General features: G+C 47.7%; 1 protein-coding gene across 1 annotated transcript in view; it reads left to right on the top strand.

Annotated features, from left to right (window-relative positions):
- Window positions 1-18,617, top strand: part of si:dkey-22o22.2 (neural-cadherin) — a 94,522-nt gene that overhangs the window by 13,202 nt on the left and 62,703 nt on the right. Inside the window, exons 4-7 of the mRNA XM_033980683.1 lie at window positions 6,440-6,572; window positions 9,986-10,279; window positions 15,739-15,943; window positions 18,107-18,218. Coding sequence (XP_033836574.1) covers window positions 6,440-6,572; window positions 9,986-10,279; window positions 15,739-15,943; window positions 18,107-18,218 — 744 coding nt within the window. The remainder of the gene's footprint in view (window positions 1-6,439; window positions 6,573-9,985; window positions 10,280-15,738; window positions 15,944-18,106; window positions 18,219-18,617) is intronic.

The following is an 18,617-nucleotide window of genomic DNA, read 5'->3' as shown; positions in this document are numbered from 1 at the left end:
AGTGATGGTGTAGTAGTGTTGGTGTAATAATGGTGTAGTGATGGTGTAGTAGTCATGGTGTAGTGATGGTGCAGTGATGGTGTAGTGATGCTGTAATGACGGTGTAGTAATGGTGTAGTAGTGATGTAGTAGTGGTGAAGTCATGGTGTAGTGATGGTGTAGTGATTTCAGACAGTAGGTGAAGCTCATGCCCCCTCCTGTCTGTCCTGTCTTCTCCAGGACTGCACGTGTGTGGTAAGGCGTATGCTCCCTCGCCTCGGTTCATGCTCCTTGGACCTCGATGGCCTCTCTGATCCAGCGCTGGTGTTTGGAGATCACACTTGCTAACACGATTGGCCTATAATTGTCTAAACTTTATTCTTAATGACCGGCACCAAGGTGATAGCCAGCAGGGAGTCCGGCAGGGAGTCCGGCAGGAAGTCCGGCAGGGAGTCCGGCAGGGAGTCCAGCAGGGAGTCCGGCAGGGAGTCCGGCAGGGAGTCCGGCAGGGAGTCCGGCAGGGAGTCCGGCAGGGAGTCCGGCAGGGAGTCCGGCAGGGAGTGATGAACCCAGCGAGGCACAATGCCAGTGGTCCATTTGCTCTGCTGAGATGTTGTCCTGTCAGCCGCTCTCATCTTTTGTTCATGTTTTGTAATGTAGCGAATGGCATATTCATGTGTGAAACTCAGGCTCAGAGATAATCCACTTTTGTTCTGTCACAAAGGAGAGCGTCTGCTGCCGCCACAGCTTTTTATCTCTCTCCTCTTTCTCTCTCACCATCATATTTTTCCTCCCTCTATCAATATATCTCTTTTCCTGCTTCCACTCTCTCCCTTCCCTGTCTCTCTCTTTCTTTACCTTCCACTCTTGGTCTCTCCTTTCTCCCTTTGCCTCTCTTTATCCCTTTCTCCCTCTTTCTCTTTATCTCTCTCCTCTTCCACATCTCTTCGCTTCTCCCCCTGTATCTCCTACTCTCTCTCTTTTTAAAAAATCTACAACATGGACCAGAGGAGCAGAGGAGAGGAGCAGAGGAGCAGAGGAGAGGGACGGAGGAACAGAGGAGCGGGTCAGATAAGCAGAGGAAAAGAGGGTCAGAGAAGGAGAGGGTCAGAGGAGCAGAGGAACAGAGTGTCAGAGGAGCGGACGAGAGGGTACAGTGAGGGTACACTGAGTACAGTTTGAAGTAACAGTACTTTGCCTGTAGTACCGGCTGGGCCTCCGGGGGGCAGTGGGGGGCACTGTGACAGAAACAGCTGTCCACATAAATAAAACACAAACACATTAAACTTTCACTGCTTTAGTTTCTCATGTCTGACAAAAGTCCCACATCTGAATATTTATGTTTATAATTCAGACAACAGAGGAGCAGACAGGAGCAGAGACAGAGGAGCAGACAGGAGCAGAGACAGAGGAGCAGACAGGAGCAGAGACAGAGGAGCAGACAGGAGCAGACAGGAGCAGAGACAGAGGAGCAGACAGGAGCAGACAGGAGCAGAGACAGAGGAGCAGACAGAAGGAGAGACAGAGGAGCAGACAGGAGCAGAGACAGAGGAGCAGACAGGAGCAGAGACAGAGGAGTAGACAGGAGCAGAGACAGAGGAGAAGACAAGAGCAGAGACAGAGGAGAAGACAGGAGCAGAGACAGAGGAGTAGACAGGAGCAGAGACAGAGGAGAAGACAGGAGCAGAGACAGAGGAGTAGACAGGAGCAGAGACAGAGGAGTAGACAGGAGCAGAGACAGAGGAGTAGACAGGAGAAGACAGGAGCAGAGACAGAGGAGCAGACAGGAGCAGAGACAGAGGAGAAGACAGGAGCAGAGACAGAGGAGAAGACAGGAGCAGAGACAGAGGAGTAGACAGGAGCAGAGACAGAGGAGAAGACAGGAGCAGAGACAGAGGAGAAGACAGGAGAAGAGACAGAGGAGAAGACAGGAGCAGAGACAGAGGAGCAGAGACAGAGGAGCAGAACTGGCATTGTGTCATTGTGCAAGACACTTTGCTTCCATTTGTCACAGAGACAAGACAAAATCCTCCAGACTGACTCTCATTAAAAACTGTGAATGTGCAACGCTACAAGACCTTCTTTTTCTATCTCTCTGTCTCCATCTCTCCCCTCCTCTTGTCCTCTTTTCTCTTCTGCCCTTTTCTCTTTTTCCGCCCTCTCTTTCAGTCTCTCTCCTCTCTCTTTTCTTGTTCCTTCCCTCTGCCCCATCGTTGTCCTCTTTCCCTTTCTCTCTCTTTCCCTCTCTCTCCATCCCTCCAGCTCCTTCTTTGCCCCTCTAATCCCTCTCTTTCCCTCCTCTCTTCCGCTGTCTCCCATCCTCTCCCTCTCTCTCTCTCTTCTCTGGTTCTGCAGCGTTGATCCTTTGGCGTTCACTTCAAACATTCTTATGATCTGACACGGCTCCCAGCATGCACCTCTCTACTGTGGCAGAGTGGTTATCCCGTCTCCTCCCTCTCACCAGGAGGTTGTGGGTTCGACTCCCGATCTCTCCGAGTGGAGGTGGACATGAATAAAACATGGAAAAGTCCACAGAGCGGCTGACGGCAGAGTTACATCAGAACGATACTGGAAATACAAAGAGGAACGAGGGAGAGGACGGAGGAGGGAGGTAGAGGGAGAGAGAGAGAAGGGAGTGATAAAGAGAGGGGAGAGAGAGAGAGAGTGGGAGAACAAGAGCAGGATAAGGAGGGAGAGAAGGGGAGAGAGAGAGGGCGATGGAGAGGAAAAGAGGGAGGGCGAAGGGAGAGAGGAGAGAAGGGAAGGAGAAATGGAATGACCGTCCTGGTCTAGTCCTGTCAGAGTCCACAGACCCACAAAAAGACCTGATAAGACCCCGTTTAGATCATAAAATCTAGTTATAGTCCAGATCTTGTCCATAGACCCACAAAAAGACCCCAGAAAGACCTTATTTTGAAAACAAACTCTGGTTATAGTCCTGGTCTAGTCCTGGTCTAGTCCACAAATGCACAGAAAGACACAGTTTTGACCACAGCATCCGATTATAGTCCTGGTCTAATCCTGGTCTAGTCCTGGTCTAGTCCTGGTCTGGTCCACAGACTTAATGTGTTTTCCATGTCCTTCTCTGAGTTTGGGTCCTGTGAGAGTTCACGAGGGAGCAGTGGTCTGTGGACATGTACACGTGCACGCTCCTAGCCCAACGTGCACTCTCCTAACATGCACTTTTACTCACGTGCACGCTCCTAGCCCAACGTGCACTCTCCTAACATGCACTTTTACTCACGTGCACGCTCCTAGCCCAACGTGCACTCTCCTAACATGCACTTTTACTCACGTGCACGCTCTCCACATGCACATTTGTAAAGGGAGAGTGAGGTCTTTATATTCACATGTTCTTGATCATAGGAGCCATTTTGTGTTAATTACCATGGCAACGGTGGTAATTTTTCATTTCTATGCAGGACTAGTCTAGGTCTAAACTGGGACTAAACCAGGTCTAAAGCAGGACTACATGAGTGCTACTAGTAGCTCTCCTCACGTGCACACGCTCCTCACATGCACGCTCTCCTCACGTGCACGCTCTCCTCACACGCACTCTCTCCTCACGTGCACGCTCACAGGGCATTTAAACCCACAAAGTACATGGAGGTGGATAAACGTGTCTTCAGTGAGTCTCTGGTGTAAAATGGACTACTCCTGTGTCCGTCCCAGTTACATTCTGAATTAGACCTGGTTTACTCCTGGTTTAGACTTGGTTTAGTCCTGGTTTAGTCCTGGTTTAGTCCTGGTTTAGACCTGGTTTAGTCCTGGTTTAGTCCGGGTTTAGTCCTGCTGTAGACCTGTTCATGTCCTCATTTAGACCTGGTTTAGTCCTGGTTTAGTTCTGGTTTAGTCCTTTTTATGTTCTCATTTAGACCTGCTTTAGTCCTGGTTTAGTCCTGGTTTAGTCCTGGATTAGACCTGGTTCAGTCCTGCTTTAGTCCTGGTTTAGTCCTGTTTTAGTCCTGGTTTATTCCTGGTTTAGTCCTGGTTTAGTCCTGGTTTAGTCCTGGATTAGACCTGGTTCACTCCTGTTTTAGTCCTGGTTTAGTCCTGGTTTAGTCCTGTTTTAGTCCTGGTTTAGTCCTGGTTTAGTCCTGGTTTAGTCCTGGTTTAGTCCTGTTTTAGTCCTGGTTTAGTCCTGGTTTAGTCCTGGTTTAGTCCTGTTTTAGTCCTGGTTTAGTCTTGTTTTAGTCCTGTTTTAGTCCTGGTTTAGTCCTGGTTTAGTCCTGGATTAGACATGGTTTGGTCCTGGTTTAGTCCTGTTTTAGTCCTGTTTTAGTCCTGGTTTAGTCCTGGTTTAGTCCTGGTTTAGTCCTGTTTTAGTCCTGGATTAGACCTGGTTTAGTCCTGGTTTGGTCCTGGTTTAGTCCTGGTTTGGTCCTGGTTTAGTCCTGTTTTAGTTCTGGTTTAGTCCTGGTTTAGTCCTGGATTAGACTTGGTTTAGTCCTGGTTTAGTCCTGGTTTAGTCCTCATTTAGACCTGCTTTAGTCTTGTTTTAGACCTGTCATAGTCCGATCATGGCCCATGTTTTGTTCTGTTTGTCTTCGGCAGATTTCATTTCAATAATTCTCACAGAAAAATGTGTAAAAGACAAAAGTGTTTTGATTGTTTTGGTGCTTGATTTGAGCCGTAAACGGATGAATCGTCCTCGTCTTTGTGTGCGGCTCTGAGCCTCTAGAAACAAAGCGCTTCCTGGATCGTAACCAGACTCGGCGCTTCAGAGCACCATTCAAACTGGATTAAAGTGGCTCCTCAGAAGAAGGATTTCTGTGTGCGCGTCTAGGGACTTTTACTTTGAAGGATCGACAAACGGAGCTTTTATTGTGGCAGGATTTACAATGGAAACGCTTTTATTGATTTGAGCCGAAACGAGGTCACGGCTTTGAACCAAAACACAACAAAAGAAGTGAAATATAAAACTCTACGAGAGACTGAAATCTACAAACTTGATTCACAAATGTTTGGGATCAGCTCCACAAACTTGTCATATTAATGTTAAAGTCCTTTCAACTAAGTACAGGATGGGAGGGCATCTGACACACAGGGATGGGGTGGAGCTTTGATTTTTCGTGTTTTAGGTGGTAAAAAGCTGCAGATGTTATTGATTTGACGAGTCTGAGAGCACAGTTTTGTATTTATCTCATTGATTCTGTGCAGTTTGAAGCCTAAAGTACATGATCAAATACCAGCATCAAAGGCACTTTTGATTTTATTTTTTATGTATTTTATTATTTTTTTTTACATTTTTGCCAAATTTCACTTGTGTCATCAACAGAACAAATGCTGTAATAATCTACTCATACAGAGTCTCTCTCCCACTCTTCCTGTTTTCTCTCTCCCCCATCTCTCTCCATATCCTTCTCTTTCTCTCCTCTCTTCTCTCTTTCTCTCCTTTTTCTCTTCTGTTTCTCTTCTCTCTTTGTCTTCTCTCTTTCTCTCCTCTCTCCTCTCTTTCTCTTCTCTCTTTCTCTCTTCTTTGTCTTCTCTCTTTCTTTCCTCTCTTCTCTCTTTCCTCTCTTTGTCTTCTCTCTTTCTCTCCTCTTTCCTCTCTTTCTCTCCTCTCTCCTCTTTTTCTCTCCTCTCTTTCTCTTCCCTCTTTGTCTTCTCTCTTTCCTCCTCTCTTCTCTCTTTCTTTTCTCTCTCTCGCCTCTCTTCCCCTCCTCTCTTCTTCTCCTCTCTTCCTCTCCTCTCTCTCTCCTCTCTTCCCCTCCTCTCTTCCTCTCCTCTCTTCCCCTCCTCTCTTCCTCTCCTCTCTTTCCCTCCTCTCTTCCTCTCCTCTCTTCCCCTCCTCTCCTCCTCTCCTCTCTTCTTCTCCTCCTCTCCTCTCTTCCTCTCCTCTCTTCCCCTCCTCTCTTCCTCTCCTCTCTTCCCCTCCTCTCTTCTTCTCCTCTCTTCCTCTCCTCTCTTCCTCTCCTCTCTCCCCCTCCTCTCTTCTTCTCCTCTCTTCCTCTCCTCCTCTCCTCTCTTCTTCTCCTCTCTTCCTCTCCTCTCTTCCTCTCCTCTCTTCCCCTCCTCTCTTCTTCTCCTCTCTTCCTCTCCTCTCTTCCTCTCCTCTCTTCCCCTCCTCTCTTCTTCTCCTCTCTTCCTCTCCTCCTCTCCTCTCTTCCTCTCCTCTCTTCCTCTCCTCTCTTCCCCTCCTCTCTTCTTCTCCTCTCTTCCTCTCCTCTCTTCCTCTCCTCTCTTCCTCTCCTCTCTTCCCCTCCTCTCTTCTTCTCCTCCTCTCCTCTCTTCCTCTCCTCTCTTCCTCTCCTCTCTTCCCCTCCTCTCTTCTTCTCCTCTCCTCCTCTCCTCTCTTCCTCTCCTCTCTTCCTCTCCTCTCTTCCTCTCCTCTCTTCCCCTCCTCTCTTCTTCTCCTCCTCTCCTCTCTTCCTCTCCTCTCTTCCCCTCCTCTCTTCCTCTCCTCTCTTCCCCTCCTCTCTTCTTCTCCTCTCCTCCTCTCCTCTCTTCCTCTCCTCAGGTGCAGAGTGGTACCTGTCCCATGTGTCCCTGCTCCTGCCTAAGCCCCGCCCCCTCACCTGGTCCATGTTCCCGTCTCCGTACCTGAGCGCCGTGAGTCCAGACGCCAAAGCCGGGACGGAGGTCTACAGACTGTCTGTGAGAAGACCGGACCTGGACCGAGACCAGGACCGAGACCAGGACCGAGACCAGGACCGAGACCAGGACCGAGACCAGGACCAGGACCGGAGCCACCACACGCCCCCAGTGCAGTTCAGCCTCGTGGAAGGTAAGATCTAAAAATGCTGTTTTCATTTAGGCCAAACGATGGAGGTGACAGGTCTGGACCATTCACTCATTTTGACTTTAGTTTGATCAAATCTGTGTAAATATAAATAATATTTTTACTCTAAATTAAGTTCATCTGCTCCTGCCTCTCCCCCTCTGTCTCTGCTCCTCTGTCTCTGCTCCTCTGTCTCTGCTCCTCTGTCTCTGCTCCTGTCTGCTCCTCTGCTCCTCTGGCTCTGCTCCTCTGCCTCTGCTCCTCTGTCTCTGCTCCTCTGTCTCTGATGTTAATTTAAATTCATTATGTCAGATGTAATTTGCTCAGCGCTGGGAGGGCCGAGCAGAAGTGTCAGTGAACGCCTTGTGGGTCAGAGAATCAGATTTAACGCGTTTACACTCAACGCACCGCTGTCACAACTGATCACGTCTGTTTTTTACTACGACCATTTTAAGCTAAATACAAACATTTGAACCATTAGTGGGTTTAGTATCACGATGAAAGTATAATGCTACATTTGTGTTTTTGTATTAGCTCTGCAGTTATCAAGTTTAGGCAAATGTTCGTTAGAAACCTCAGGATCATGTAGAGGGTTAATACAAACATTTTAAGACCAAAATGATGAGTCTGACAGCAGCAGATACAGAGAGAGGGGACAGAGTTTCTCAATGTAAAGTGAATTGGAGCCAGAGTCGATGGAGCAGGAAGTGCCCATGATCACTTCCTGTTTGCGGTGGCTAGCAGGTTAGCTATGTCCATTTATACATCCAGTCTGTGGTTTTAGTGCTGGTTTTAGTCAGATTTAGTCCTCCAGTTCCTGTGACCCCTCTGACAAACAAGAGAGGACAGAATCTTTATTCAGCATTGTCTCATTCATCAGCCGACACCAAATACCTGCCACATCTTTGTCTGTCTGCCTCAGGGCTGATGTGCCTGAGAATGGACTAACATTAAAGAAGACATATAGTTATAATCTCTGGCCCCTATGGATCATTACATTATAATTTACACATTTTAAATCACAATATTCATCTAAAACGACTTAATGAAAGAAAAAAGTCCACTGACATCCATGTTAGAAAACTGCATTGTCCAATGGGAGCTGACTTCGCCGTAAACGTCATCACAAAAAAGTGCCGCATGCTGACGGCGCCCCCTATGGACAGCTGCACAACACACTAGAGCAGCACTTAGCACTTTAGAATTCAGAGATACTCAGACAGAGCGGAGGTGACAAAGACGCTCCAGTCTGCAGTGTGAACCTGGACGATAGATAACGAGGGGCACGTGCTGGACCCAAACTGGTCTCATATGTAGGACCTGTCTCTGTTCTAGTTCAGTCCTGGTTTAGGCCTGGTTTAGTCCTAATTTAGTCCTATTTAGTCCTGCTTTAGCCCTGCTTTAGTCCTGCTTTAGCCCTGCTTTAGCCCTGCTTTAGTCCTGCTTTAGCCCTGCTTTAGCCCTGCCTTAGTCCTGCTTTAGTCCTGCTTTAGCCCTGCCTTAGCCCTGCTTTAGTCCTGCTTTAGCCCTGCTTTAGTCCTGCTTTAGCCCTGCTTTAGTCCTGCTTTAGCCCTGCTTTAGCCCTGCTTTAGTCCTGCTTTAGCCCTGCTTTAGTCCTGCTTTATTCCTGCTTTAGCCCTGCTTTAGTCCTGCTTTAGCCCTGCTTTAGTCCTGCTTTAGCCCTGCTTTAGGCCTGCTTTAGCCCTGCTTTAGCCCTGCCTTAGTCCTGCTTTAGTCCTGCTTTAGCCCTGCTTTAGCCCTGGTTTAGTCCTGCTTTAGCCCTGCTTTAGTCCTGCTTTAGCCCTGCTTTAGTCCTGCTTTAGCCCTGCTTTAGGCCTGCTTTAGCCCTGCTTTAGCCCTGCCTTAGCCCTGCCTTAGCCCTGCTTTAGCCCTGGTTTAGTCCTGCTTTAGCCCTGCTTTAGCCCTGCTTTAGTCCTGCTTTAGCCCTGCTTTAGTCCTGCTTTAGTCCTGCTTTAGCCCTGCTTTAGTCCTGCTTTAGCCCTGCTTTAGCCCTGCTTTAGCCCTGCTTTAGCCCTGTTTTAGCCCTGCTTTAGCCCTCTCTCTCAGTGTGGGTCAGTGTGTTCCTGGTCTCGTCCTGGTTTAGTGCTGGTTTGGGGGGGCAGGTGCTGGACAGAGGCTGGTCCCATGTGTACAACCTGAGGCTGTGGGATTCAGCTGCAGCTCCTGTCAATCAGACACTCCCTCATCCCCTTCCCTCCGTCTCCCACACACACTCATACACATTTACATGTATCTGTGGTGACATTTGAGACAGACCCTAACCTTAACCGTCACTAACCTTAACCTTTGACCCCTACATGTCGTTAATCTCTTTACAAAAAACAAATACACACAGACAAAGTCGCTTGACAGTGTTGTATTCATTAAAGACGTGGTATTTTATTTCTATAGGGTATTAACTGCATAACATATTTAGAGGGTGATGAGTCTCTCCTCCCTTTCTCTCTGTGCTAATCCCCTCCCCCTTCAGAGCACTATCACAACACAATCAGCTGTGTCCCACTAATGAAACTACTGCACATCACATCAGGTTTGTCACGTTGTAGTGTATCATGTTTTTGTATATTTATGTGGGAGTATGGATGATGTAGGCTTATGGGCGGGGCTTTGTTCAGGCTCGTGCTGCTAACCATAAGGAGAGTTAGAATAGAGCCCCAGAGAGATCACTAGATTACTCAAACATGCATGGAAGACATCTAAAACAAACCTCTTCGGGTGAAAATATCAGAAATCTTACTGAAATGTTCTTTAAAAATGTAACTTCATTCTCCTGAGCTGCAAAATCACCTGATAATTATTACAAATGTCTGTTTAATCCCTCAGTTGTCCAGGTATGGGCCATAGTCATCGAGGCTAGCAGTTATAGCGGCTAATCTGGAGCTCAGTTCCATATATGGAAATCCAGCCACGAGTATCATAGCAACCACAGAGCCAATGAGGAGTGAGGGTACTGAAGGTAACGCGCCTTCTCTCAAACCTGTTGCTAACGCTTGCAGGAACGACCTTGGGGAAAGAAGGCGTCTGATTTGTCTCTTATTAATGTTCATATCTTGATTTACGGATAAAATAGGAAAATAAAAAGTTCAGGATCGTGTAGAGCGGGTTAATATGAACATTTAAGACCAAAATGACGAGTCTGACAGTAGCAGTTACAAAGGGGTTGACGCTGTTTTCCAATAGAAAGTAAATTGGAGCCAGAGTCGGTGGAAAAGGAAGTGCGCCCATGATCACTTCCTGTTTAGAACATCGTCGCTAGCACGTTAGCTATGTCCGTTCATACATACAGTCTGTGGTTAAAACACTGTGTTGTATCTCCACAGGGGGAGAGGGCTGCTTCGAGGTGGACCGGCGCTCAGGGCAGATCCGGACCACAGGACGACCTTTGACCCCCGGGGCCGAGTACCTCTTGCAGGTCCAAGTCCAGACCCGGGGCCGGGACTCAGGCTCCGGTCAGGTGCTCTCCGCCTCTGTGTGGGTGCTCGCTGGTCTCAGAGCGCCACAGTTCACCAACGAGAGCTACGTCCTGAGGGTAGAGGAGAACACCGCCCCCTCTCAGCCGTGAGTCGCTATTACATGCTGCATTATAATTTCAGATGGAAGACAGGGGCCTATGTAACTCTATGAGAGATGAAGTGTTTTTGACCCACAAATGTTGAACCTTCTCATTATTAGTTTGGGATTGACTCCATAAACTCGTCATACTAATCTTATGGTTTAAAGTTCTTTCGACCGACAACGATCACGTCTTTGGGGTTGATAATGGCACCACTTTTTGAAGCTGTTGTGAAAAAATCATTTGACTTTTGTTGGAGAAGACACTGAAATTTGCACCAGTTTTTACTTCATGTGGATAGGCCCAGAAATGACACAGACCTTAACCATAAACCAGGTCAGGTCAGTAGAATAACATTAGTTTTTCATGCAGTTGGAATGAATTATTGGGATTGTATTAACAGTTTAACTTTGGTTTATCTCTTTGTCATGGTTAGAAAATGGGAGCTTTTTGTGTGAATTGAGTTGATGGTTTTGGGATGACTCTCGTTGATCGGTATCAGGACCTCGAAGCTGATTGGTGGAAGCATCACAACAGTAGAACAGTCAAATGTTTGGTTCAAAAACATCTTTCCCTACGCAGATATACAGAGCACTTCTCTCTTTATGAGTTTCACAAACTAAAGAGGCATGTCCGTCTGCGCCGCCATCTTTGTTTTGGTTTGTTTCCCTCATGGACTGTATGAAAGTAGTTATAAGGGTGAACTTGGAGCCCAGTTCCATATTTGGATTTCCAACTGTCATAGCAACCAAAGAGCCAATCCGGAGTGAGGCTGTTGATGGTAACGCCCCTTCCTGCCCGTAGAGCTGGTTTAACAGGGAACAGACCCTTAGCAAGAAGGTGCCTGATTGGTCTGTTATTAATGTTCATATCTTGATCGACGGACAAAATAGTTAAATAAAAACACCACGATCACGTAGAGCGGGTTAATACGAACATTTAAGACCAAAATGACGAGTCTGACAACAGCAGAGTCGATGGAGCCGGAGGCGTGCCCATGCTCACTTCCTATTTAGACCTTGATGGCTAGCAGGTCAGCTATATCCAGTCTATAGTTTCCCCCCATGAACCCACAACATCCTCCCACAGACCATTCCTCCAGTTTAGGTCTGGACCTTGGCTCGGACCCCAGCTCAGACCCTGGCTTGGACCCTGGCTCAGATTTGGAGAAGGTCCCAAAACATCTCCATCTCTGCTCCTTAATTAGCAGCTCGTTAACTTGTGCTCGCTGCAGACTTCATCAAAGCAGAAGTGTAATTTTAAACCTGGCAGAGAAAGTTCATTTGGCCTAAACCAGAGACCCCACCAGAGCCAGATCTGTCCTCTCATCTTCGCTTCATTCAGACTCATTTGGTTTTTCAAAGGTCAGACTTGGGTTTTAGGACTCATTATATTGTTTTTGAGTTGATTTCTAGTCCTTAGACCTGGTTTTGTCCTGTTTTTTTCCTGATTTCGTCCTGGTTTAGTTCTAGATAGTCAACATTAGAATGTCAAATTAAAAAAAAAATTAAAGTATTACATTTTATCAATATCGCCCACCTCTATTTAGACTTTAGTTTAGTTTAGTTTTCAATCCTGGTCTAGTCCCTGGTCCTGGCGGTTTAATATCTGGTCTGGTCTCTGGTCCAGTCTCTGGTTTAGTCTCTGGTCTAGTCTCTGGTCTGGTCTCTGGTTTAGTCTCTGGTCTAGTCTCTGGTTTAGTCTCTGGTCTAGTCTCTGGTCTGGTCTCTGGTTTAGTCTCTGGTCTAGTCTCTGGTCTAGTCTCTGGTCTGGTCTCTGGTCTAGTCTCTGGTTTAGTCTCTGGTCTAGTCTCTGGTCTGGTCTCTGGTTTAGTCTCTGGTCTAGTCTCTGGTTTAGTCTCTGGTCTGGTCTCTGGTCTGGTCTCTGGTCTGGTTTCTGGTCTGGTCTCCGGTTTAGTCTCTGGTCTGGTCTCTGGTCTGGTCTCCGGTTTAGTCTCTGGTCTAGTCTCTGGTTTAGTCTCTGGTCTAGTCTCTGGTCTAGTCTCTGGTCTAGTCTCTGGTTTAGTCTCTGGTCTAGTCTCTGGTCTGGTCTCTGGTTTAGTCTCTGGTCTAGTCTCTGGTTTAGTCTCTGGTCTGGTCTCTGGTCTGGTCTCTGGTCTGGTTTCTGGTCTGGTCTCCGGTTTAGTCTCTGGTCTGGTCTCTGGTCTGGTCTCTGGTTTAGTCTCTGGTCTGGTCTCTGGTCTGGTCTCTGGTCTGGTCTCTGGTTTAGTCTCTGGTCTAGTCTCTGGTTTAGTCTCTGGTCTGGTCTCTGGTCTGGTTTCTGGTCTGGTCTCCGGTCTGGTCTCTGGTCTGGTCTCTGGTCTGGTTTCTGGTCTGGTCTCCGGTTTAGTCTCTGGTCTGGTCTCTGGTCTAGTCTCTGGTCTAGTCTCTGGTCTAGTCTCTGGTCTAGTCTCTGGTTTAGTCTCTGGTCTAGTCTCTGGTCTAGTCTCTGGTCTAGTCTCTGGTTTAGTCTCTGGTCTAGTCTCTGGTCTAGTCTCTGGTCTAGTCTTTGGTTTAGTCTCTGGTCTAGTCTCTGGTTTAATCTCTGGTCTGGTCTCTGGTTTAGTCTCTGGTCTAGTCTCTGGTCTGGTCTCTGGTTTAGTCTCTGGTCTAGTCTCTGGTTTAGTCTCTGGTCTGGTCTCTGGTTTAGTCTCTGGTCTAGTCTCTGGTCTAGTCTCTGGTCTAGTCTCTGGTCTGGTCTCTGGTTTAGTCTCTGGTTTAGTCTCTGGTCTAGTCTCTGGTCTAGTCTCTGGTCTAGTCTCTGGTCTAGTCTCTGGTCTAGTCTCTGGTCTAGTCTCTGGTTTAGTCTCTGGTCTGGTCTCTGGTCTGGTCTCTGGTCTGGTCTCCGGTTTAGTCTCTGGTCTAGTCTCTGGTTTAGTCTCTGGTCTAGTCTCTGGTTTAGTCTCTGGTCTAGTCTCTGGTCTAGTCTCTGGTCTAGTCTCTGGTTTAGTCTCTGGTCTAGTCTCTGGTTTAGTCTCTGGTCTAGTCTCTGGTTTAGTCTCTGGTCTAGTCTCTGGTCTAGTCTCTGGTCTAGTCTCTGGTCTAGTCTCTGGTTTAGTCTCTGGTCTAGTCTCTGGTTTAGTCTCTGGTCTGGTCTCTGGTCTGGTCTCTGGTCTGGTCTCTGGTTTAGTCTCTGGTCTAGTCTCTGGTTTAGTCTCTGGTCTGGTCTCTGGTCTGGTCTCTGGTCTGGTCTCTGGTTTAGTCTCTGGTCTAGTCTCTGGTTTAGTCTCTGGTCTGGTCTCTGGTCTGGTTTCTGGTCTGGTCTCCGGTCTGGTCTCTGGTCTGGTCTCTGGTCTGGTTTCTGGTCTGGTCTCCGGTTTAGTCTCTGGTCTGGTCTCTGGTCTAGTCTCTGGTCTAGTCTCTGGTCTAGTCTCTGGTCTAGTCTCTGGTTTAGTCTCTGGTCTAGTCTCTGGTCTAGTCTCTGGTCTAGTCTCTGGTTTAGTCTCTGGTCTAGTCTCTGGTCTAGTCTCTGGTCTAGTCTCTGGTTTAGTCTCTGGTCTAGTCTCTGGTCTGGTCTCTGGTTTAGTCTCTGGTCTAGTCTCTGGTTTAGTCTCTGGTCTGGTCTCTGGTTTAGTCTCTGGTCTAGTCTCTGGTCTAGTCTCTGGTCTAGTCTCTGGTCTGGTCTCTGGTTTAGTCTCTGGTTTAGTCTCTGGTCTAGTCTCTGGTCTAGTCTCTGGTCTAGTCTCTGGTCTAGTCTCTGGTCTAGTCTCTGGTCTAGTCTCTGGTTTAGTCTCTGGTCTGGTCTCTGGTCTGGTCCCTGGCACAGTTCCTGATCTTGACTTGGTCTTGGTCTGGTCTCTGCCCTCTGGCTCCTCTGGCTCCTCTGGCTCCTCTGGCTCCTCTGGCTCCTCTGGCTCCTCTGGCTCCTCTGGCTCCTCTGGCTCCTCTGGCTCCTCTGGCTCCTCTTCCTCCTCTTCCTCCTCTTCCTCATGTTTATCCCTCTGTTGTCGCTGCTGCTCATTTTAATAAATATTTGAATTTTCTTCCGAGTCTCGTCTCTGCCCCAGGGCAACGCACATCTGCCCCCTCTCACCCCTCCTCCTCCTCCTCTCACCATCCTCTTCTTCACACCCTCCATCTCTCTCACATCCCTCCTCCCTCTCCCTCTCTCCACCCTTCCCTTCTCTCTCTGTTTATCTCTCCTTCCTCTCCTCACTTTCTCATCCCTGTCTTACTTTCCTTCCTAACCCCCCTCTCCTTTCTCACGCCCCCTTCTCTCTCCATCCCTTCTTCCTGCTCTCTCTCTCTCTCTCTCTCTGTTGTTTTGCCGCGGGGGCTCCGTTGTTCTCTTTCTTCTCAGATCGTCTCTTTTGTCTCTGCAGCTTTTTCCCTTTTATTGGCTCTCATTGTTTTCACATTTCAATCATTTAATAAAGTCAAATTCCCAAATGTTTTTTTTTTTGTTTTTTGTTTTTTCCCCTGATTGTTTCTATCAGTGATGAAGTCCATTCGCCTGCTCTACGTGATCCTGGGTTTTCACTACTTTGTCCCTAAATCAAGATATGAACATTAATAACAGACAAATCAGACGCCTTCTTTTTGCGAGGTCGCCAGCGTTAGCAACAGGTTTGATTGACAGCGTTGCTAAGTGCCCGCTTCCTGCTAAACCAGTGGTGCAGGCGGGAAGGGGCGTTACCTTCAGTGCCCTCACTCCTGATTGGCTCCTTGGTTGCTAAGATACCTGCGCTTGCACTTCCAAATATGCAACTCTGCTCCATATTAGCCGCTATAACCGCTCTAGCCTCGATTAGCTTCATTTGACTGGAGCTGAACGCTGTGGGCGACGTCACACTCACTTAGTCCACTTCTTTACACAGTCTGCGTTTGAGATTCACAAACAAGACATTCAGACCGCAGCATCGACATCTCTTTGGACGCCTCTAATTGGACGTCTTTGTATTTGAGGACGCCTCAGACACATTCAGGGCGTCCGTTGTGGTCTGCGTGTGCCTTTGGATGGTTTGTCTCTTTGTTAAGCCGCAGACCTGGTTGAGAGAGTGACTTATTACACAAAACCATCAACGGAGGCGATCGCTCGTGGATAATGACGTGACCATGCCTCTGGAGCGTTGTCGTTGATTGGCTGATGCGGTGCGTCAAACAGCAACAGTTCCACTTTTTCAAAACCAGACTGGCACCGTGCTGACGCTTGAAAACACACCACTGAAAAGCAGCACGGACTGAACATCTGAGATCATTCTGTATTCGTATTTGCACATGCTTCGGTGGATTGTGTTTGTATTTCCGAGTTTCGTCCCTGACCTGAAAACATCATTACATTTTCCTATAAAAACAAAAGCATGATTCAATTAAAGATCCACTTCGTCTACGTCTGACAAAGTGTAACTCCAATCGAAACGTAAACTCCACTAGATCCCTGCTCCTGCCACTGCATTATTGCCACGGCCATTGTGTCATTGGGCAAGTCATTTCTCTAACAGTGGCATTTTGTGTTCCCTCCTCAGAGTGGGCGTGGTGGAGGCGGTCTCTTTTCAGTCCCGCCCCCTTTCCTACATCCTGCTGCTGAACCCTGGAAACCTGTTCAGTGTGAACCAGGCGACGGGAACGCTGAGCTTGACCCGGAACGTGGACTACGAGAGCGGATACAACATCCACGCTCTGCAAGTCCGAGCGGCGGAGGAGGAGACCGGACTCAGCGCGGTGACTGAGGTGAGGACTACAACAACACATGCTAAAAAACTACAACTCCCACAGACAAATGACCTCCCACAACCAGATTTCAAATAGAGATTCTAAATTGGGCACTACCTGGAGGACTAAAGGGGAGAGTGAGGGGGTGCGAGGGGTGGGGTCAGGAGGACTAAAGGGGAGAGTGAGGGGGTGCGAGGGGTGGGGTCAGGAGGACTAAAGGGGAGAGTGAGGGGGTGTGAGGGGTGGGGTCTAGAGGACTAAAGGGGAAAGTGAGGGGTAAAAGGGGCGGGGTCTAGAGGACTAAAGGGGAGAGTGAGGGGTGCGAGGGGCGGGGTCAGGAGGACTAAAGGGGAGAGTGAGGGGGTGCGAGGGGCGGGGTTATACACACCTCAAACACATGACTGTAATCAGGGCAGTTCTCTGTGACGTCACATAGCACTTTAAATTGCAGTGTCCACCTAGTTTTCACTAAAGTTGCCAAAAAGATGACTAAGAGCAGTAGATGATGCTATTAAAACACCAAATACCTGCACTGTGCAAGAAATTCAACAAAGGCTTAGCCCCACAGAGTTTGGGAATCAAACCTGAGACCACCTCGCTGTGAGGCAACAGCGCCACCTACTTTTACCACCGTGACCTCTGCCTTCGTGTTGGTAAATGGTAAATATTCACATTTATATTGCACTTTTCTACCTTTCAAGCACTTTACGACAATGAACCACTCACACATTCACACACATTATGTACACACACACTGGGGGCGAGGGAATTATTCATCTTTGTGTGTACAGAGCCATTTCAGTCTCATGGTTTATTTTTTTTTTGTGTAATTATTTTTCCGTCTTCATTTGTGCGTGTGTCAGCGGGTGGAGGCTCTGGTCGGGGCCCATGTGGAGTCTGCTTCTTGTATATTTGTGGTGCCGTTACATCATGTTTCTGAGCTCATGAAAACGAGATGAGCTGATTCAAATGCACTGATGCAACGTCTCCTGAAGAACCAAAATCTACTGAAGCGTCTGCGAAATCTGTGGAGGAAAGCAGTTTACCTCACACAGGGAGGCTTTTAGAGGAACAGCTGCAATACAAATGTTCTATTTAAAGAGCCCGTTTTAGGTTATTTCTGATCTGATATAATGGAGTTTCCTCATCATAAACATTCCTGGAGTTGTGTTTTGTTTCATTCACACGTTTAACACACAAACGCTGCATATTTAGACAGCTCTCAAACTGAAAACACTCTGTTCCACCTTGTGATGTCATCATGTAATACAGGAAGTGCTCCACTGTGTTTTTAAACCCCATACACCTTCACTAGAATTATTTGGAAACTACCACTTCATGACATCACAAGGTGGAACTGAGCATTTTGAGCTTTGAAGATGTTACAGACTAATAGTAAAGTGTTACTCAAACATGTGAATGAGACAAAACACAAATCCACATAACAGAGAGCTAAGTCCCTCCCCCTTCAGAGCACTATCACCCCACACTATCAAACAAAATTAACATTTTGTATGTTTTGGCGAACATTGACCAAGCACAGGTCCTGGTTTAGTCCTGGTGTAGTCCTGGTGTAGTCCTGGTGTAGTCCTGGTGTAGTCCTGGTGTAGTCCTGGTGTAGTCCTGGTATAGTCCTGGTTGAGTTCTGCTTTAGTCCTGTTGATCCTGTTATCTCGCCCTCGCAGAGTCCTGGAGCTAGACTTAGACCGTGTTAAACCAGTTCAGATCTGGTCCCAGTGGCTCCTGATCCTTCACAGAAAATCCTGGTTTAGAGGAGAGGAAAAGAGGAGAGGAGAAGAGAGGAAAGGAGAAAGAGGAGAAGAGGGAGGGGGGATAAAGAGGGGAGAGAGGAGAGAGAGAGATAGACAGAAAGAGAGAGACAGACAGAGCGAGAGAAGAGAGGACAAAGAGGAAAGGAGAGCGAGGGGGAAGAAAGAGGAGAGGGGATGAGAGAGAGAAGAACAGAGGAGAAAGTGGAGAGGAGGAGTGAGAGGTTACAGAGGTTGGTTCTTGCTGCAGGTGGAGGTTGGTTCTTGCTGCAGGTGGAGGTTGGTTCTTGCTGCAGGTGGAGGTTGGTTCTTGCTGCAGGTGGAGGTTGGTTCTTGCTGCAGGTGGAGGTTGGTTCCTGATGGTTCCTGGTTTGTGTTGTTATTAGGGGGATGTACTGTATGTGTGTTACAGGTGGTGGTTCACATCACAGATGTAAATGACTGTACTCCTGAGTTCCTCCAGTCCATTTACACCAGAGACAATGTCCCAGAGACTGTGAGCCCAGGGACATCTGTACTACAGGGTATGTATGCTACTACTACTACTACTACTACTACTGCTACTACTACTACTACTACTACTACTACTACTGCTACTACTACTACTGCTACTACTACTACTACTACCGCTACTACTACTACTGCTACTACTACTACTACTACTACTACTACTACTGCTACTACTACTACTGCTACTACTACTACTACTACCGCTACTACTACTACTGCTACTACTACTACTACTACTGCTACTACTACTACTACTGCTACTACTACTACTACTACTACTACTACTACTACTACTGCTACTACTACTACTACTACTACTACTACTACTACTACTGCTACTACTACTACTGCTACTACTACTACTACTACCACTACTACTACTACTGCTACTACTACTACTACTACTGCTACTA

The sequence above is a fragment of the Periophthalmus magnuspinnatus genome, chromosome 16 (assembly GCF_009829125.3).
Source record: "Periophthalmus magnuspinnatus isolate fPerMag1 chromosome 16, fPerMag1.2.pri, whole genome shotgun sequence".
Lineage (NCBI taxonomy): Eukaryota > Metazoa > Chordata > Actinopteri > Gobiiformes > Gobiidae > Periophthalmus > Periophthalmus magnuspinnatus.
Note: the sequence above shows the minus strand (reverse complement) of the source record. Positions and strands in the feature narration are given on the sequence as shown.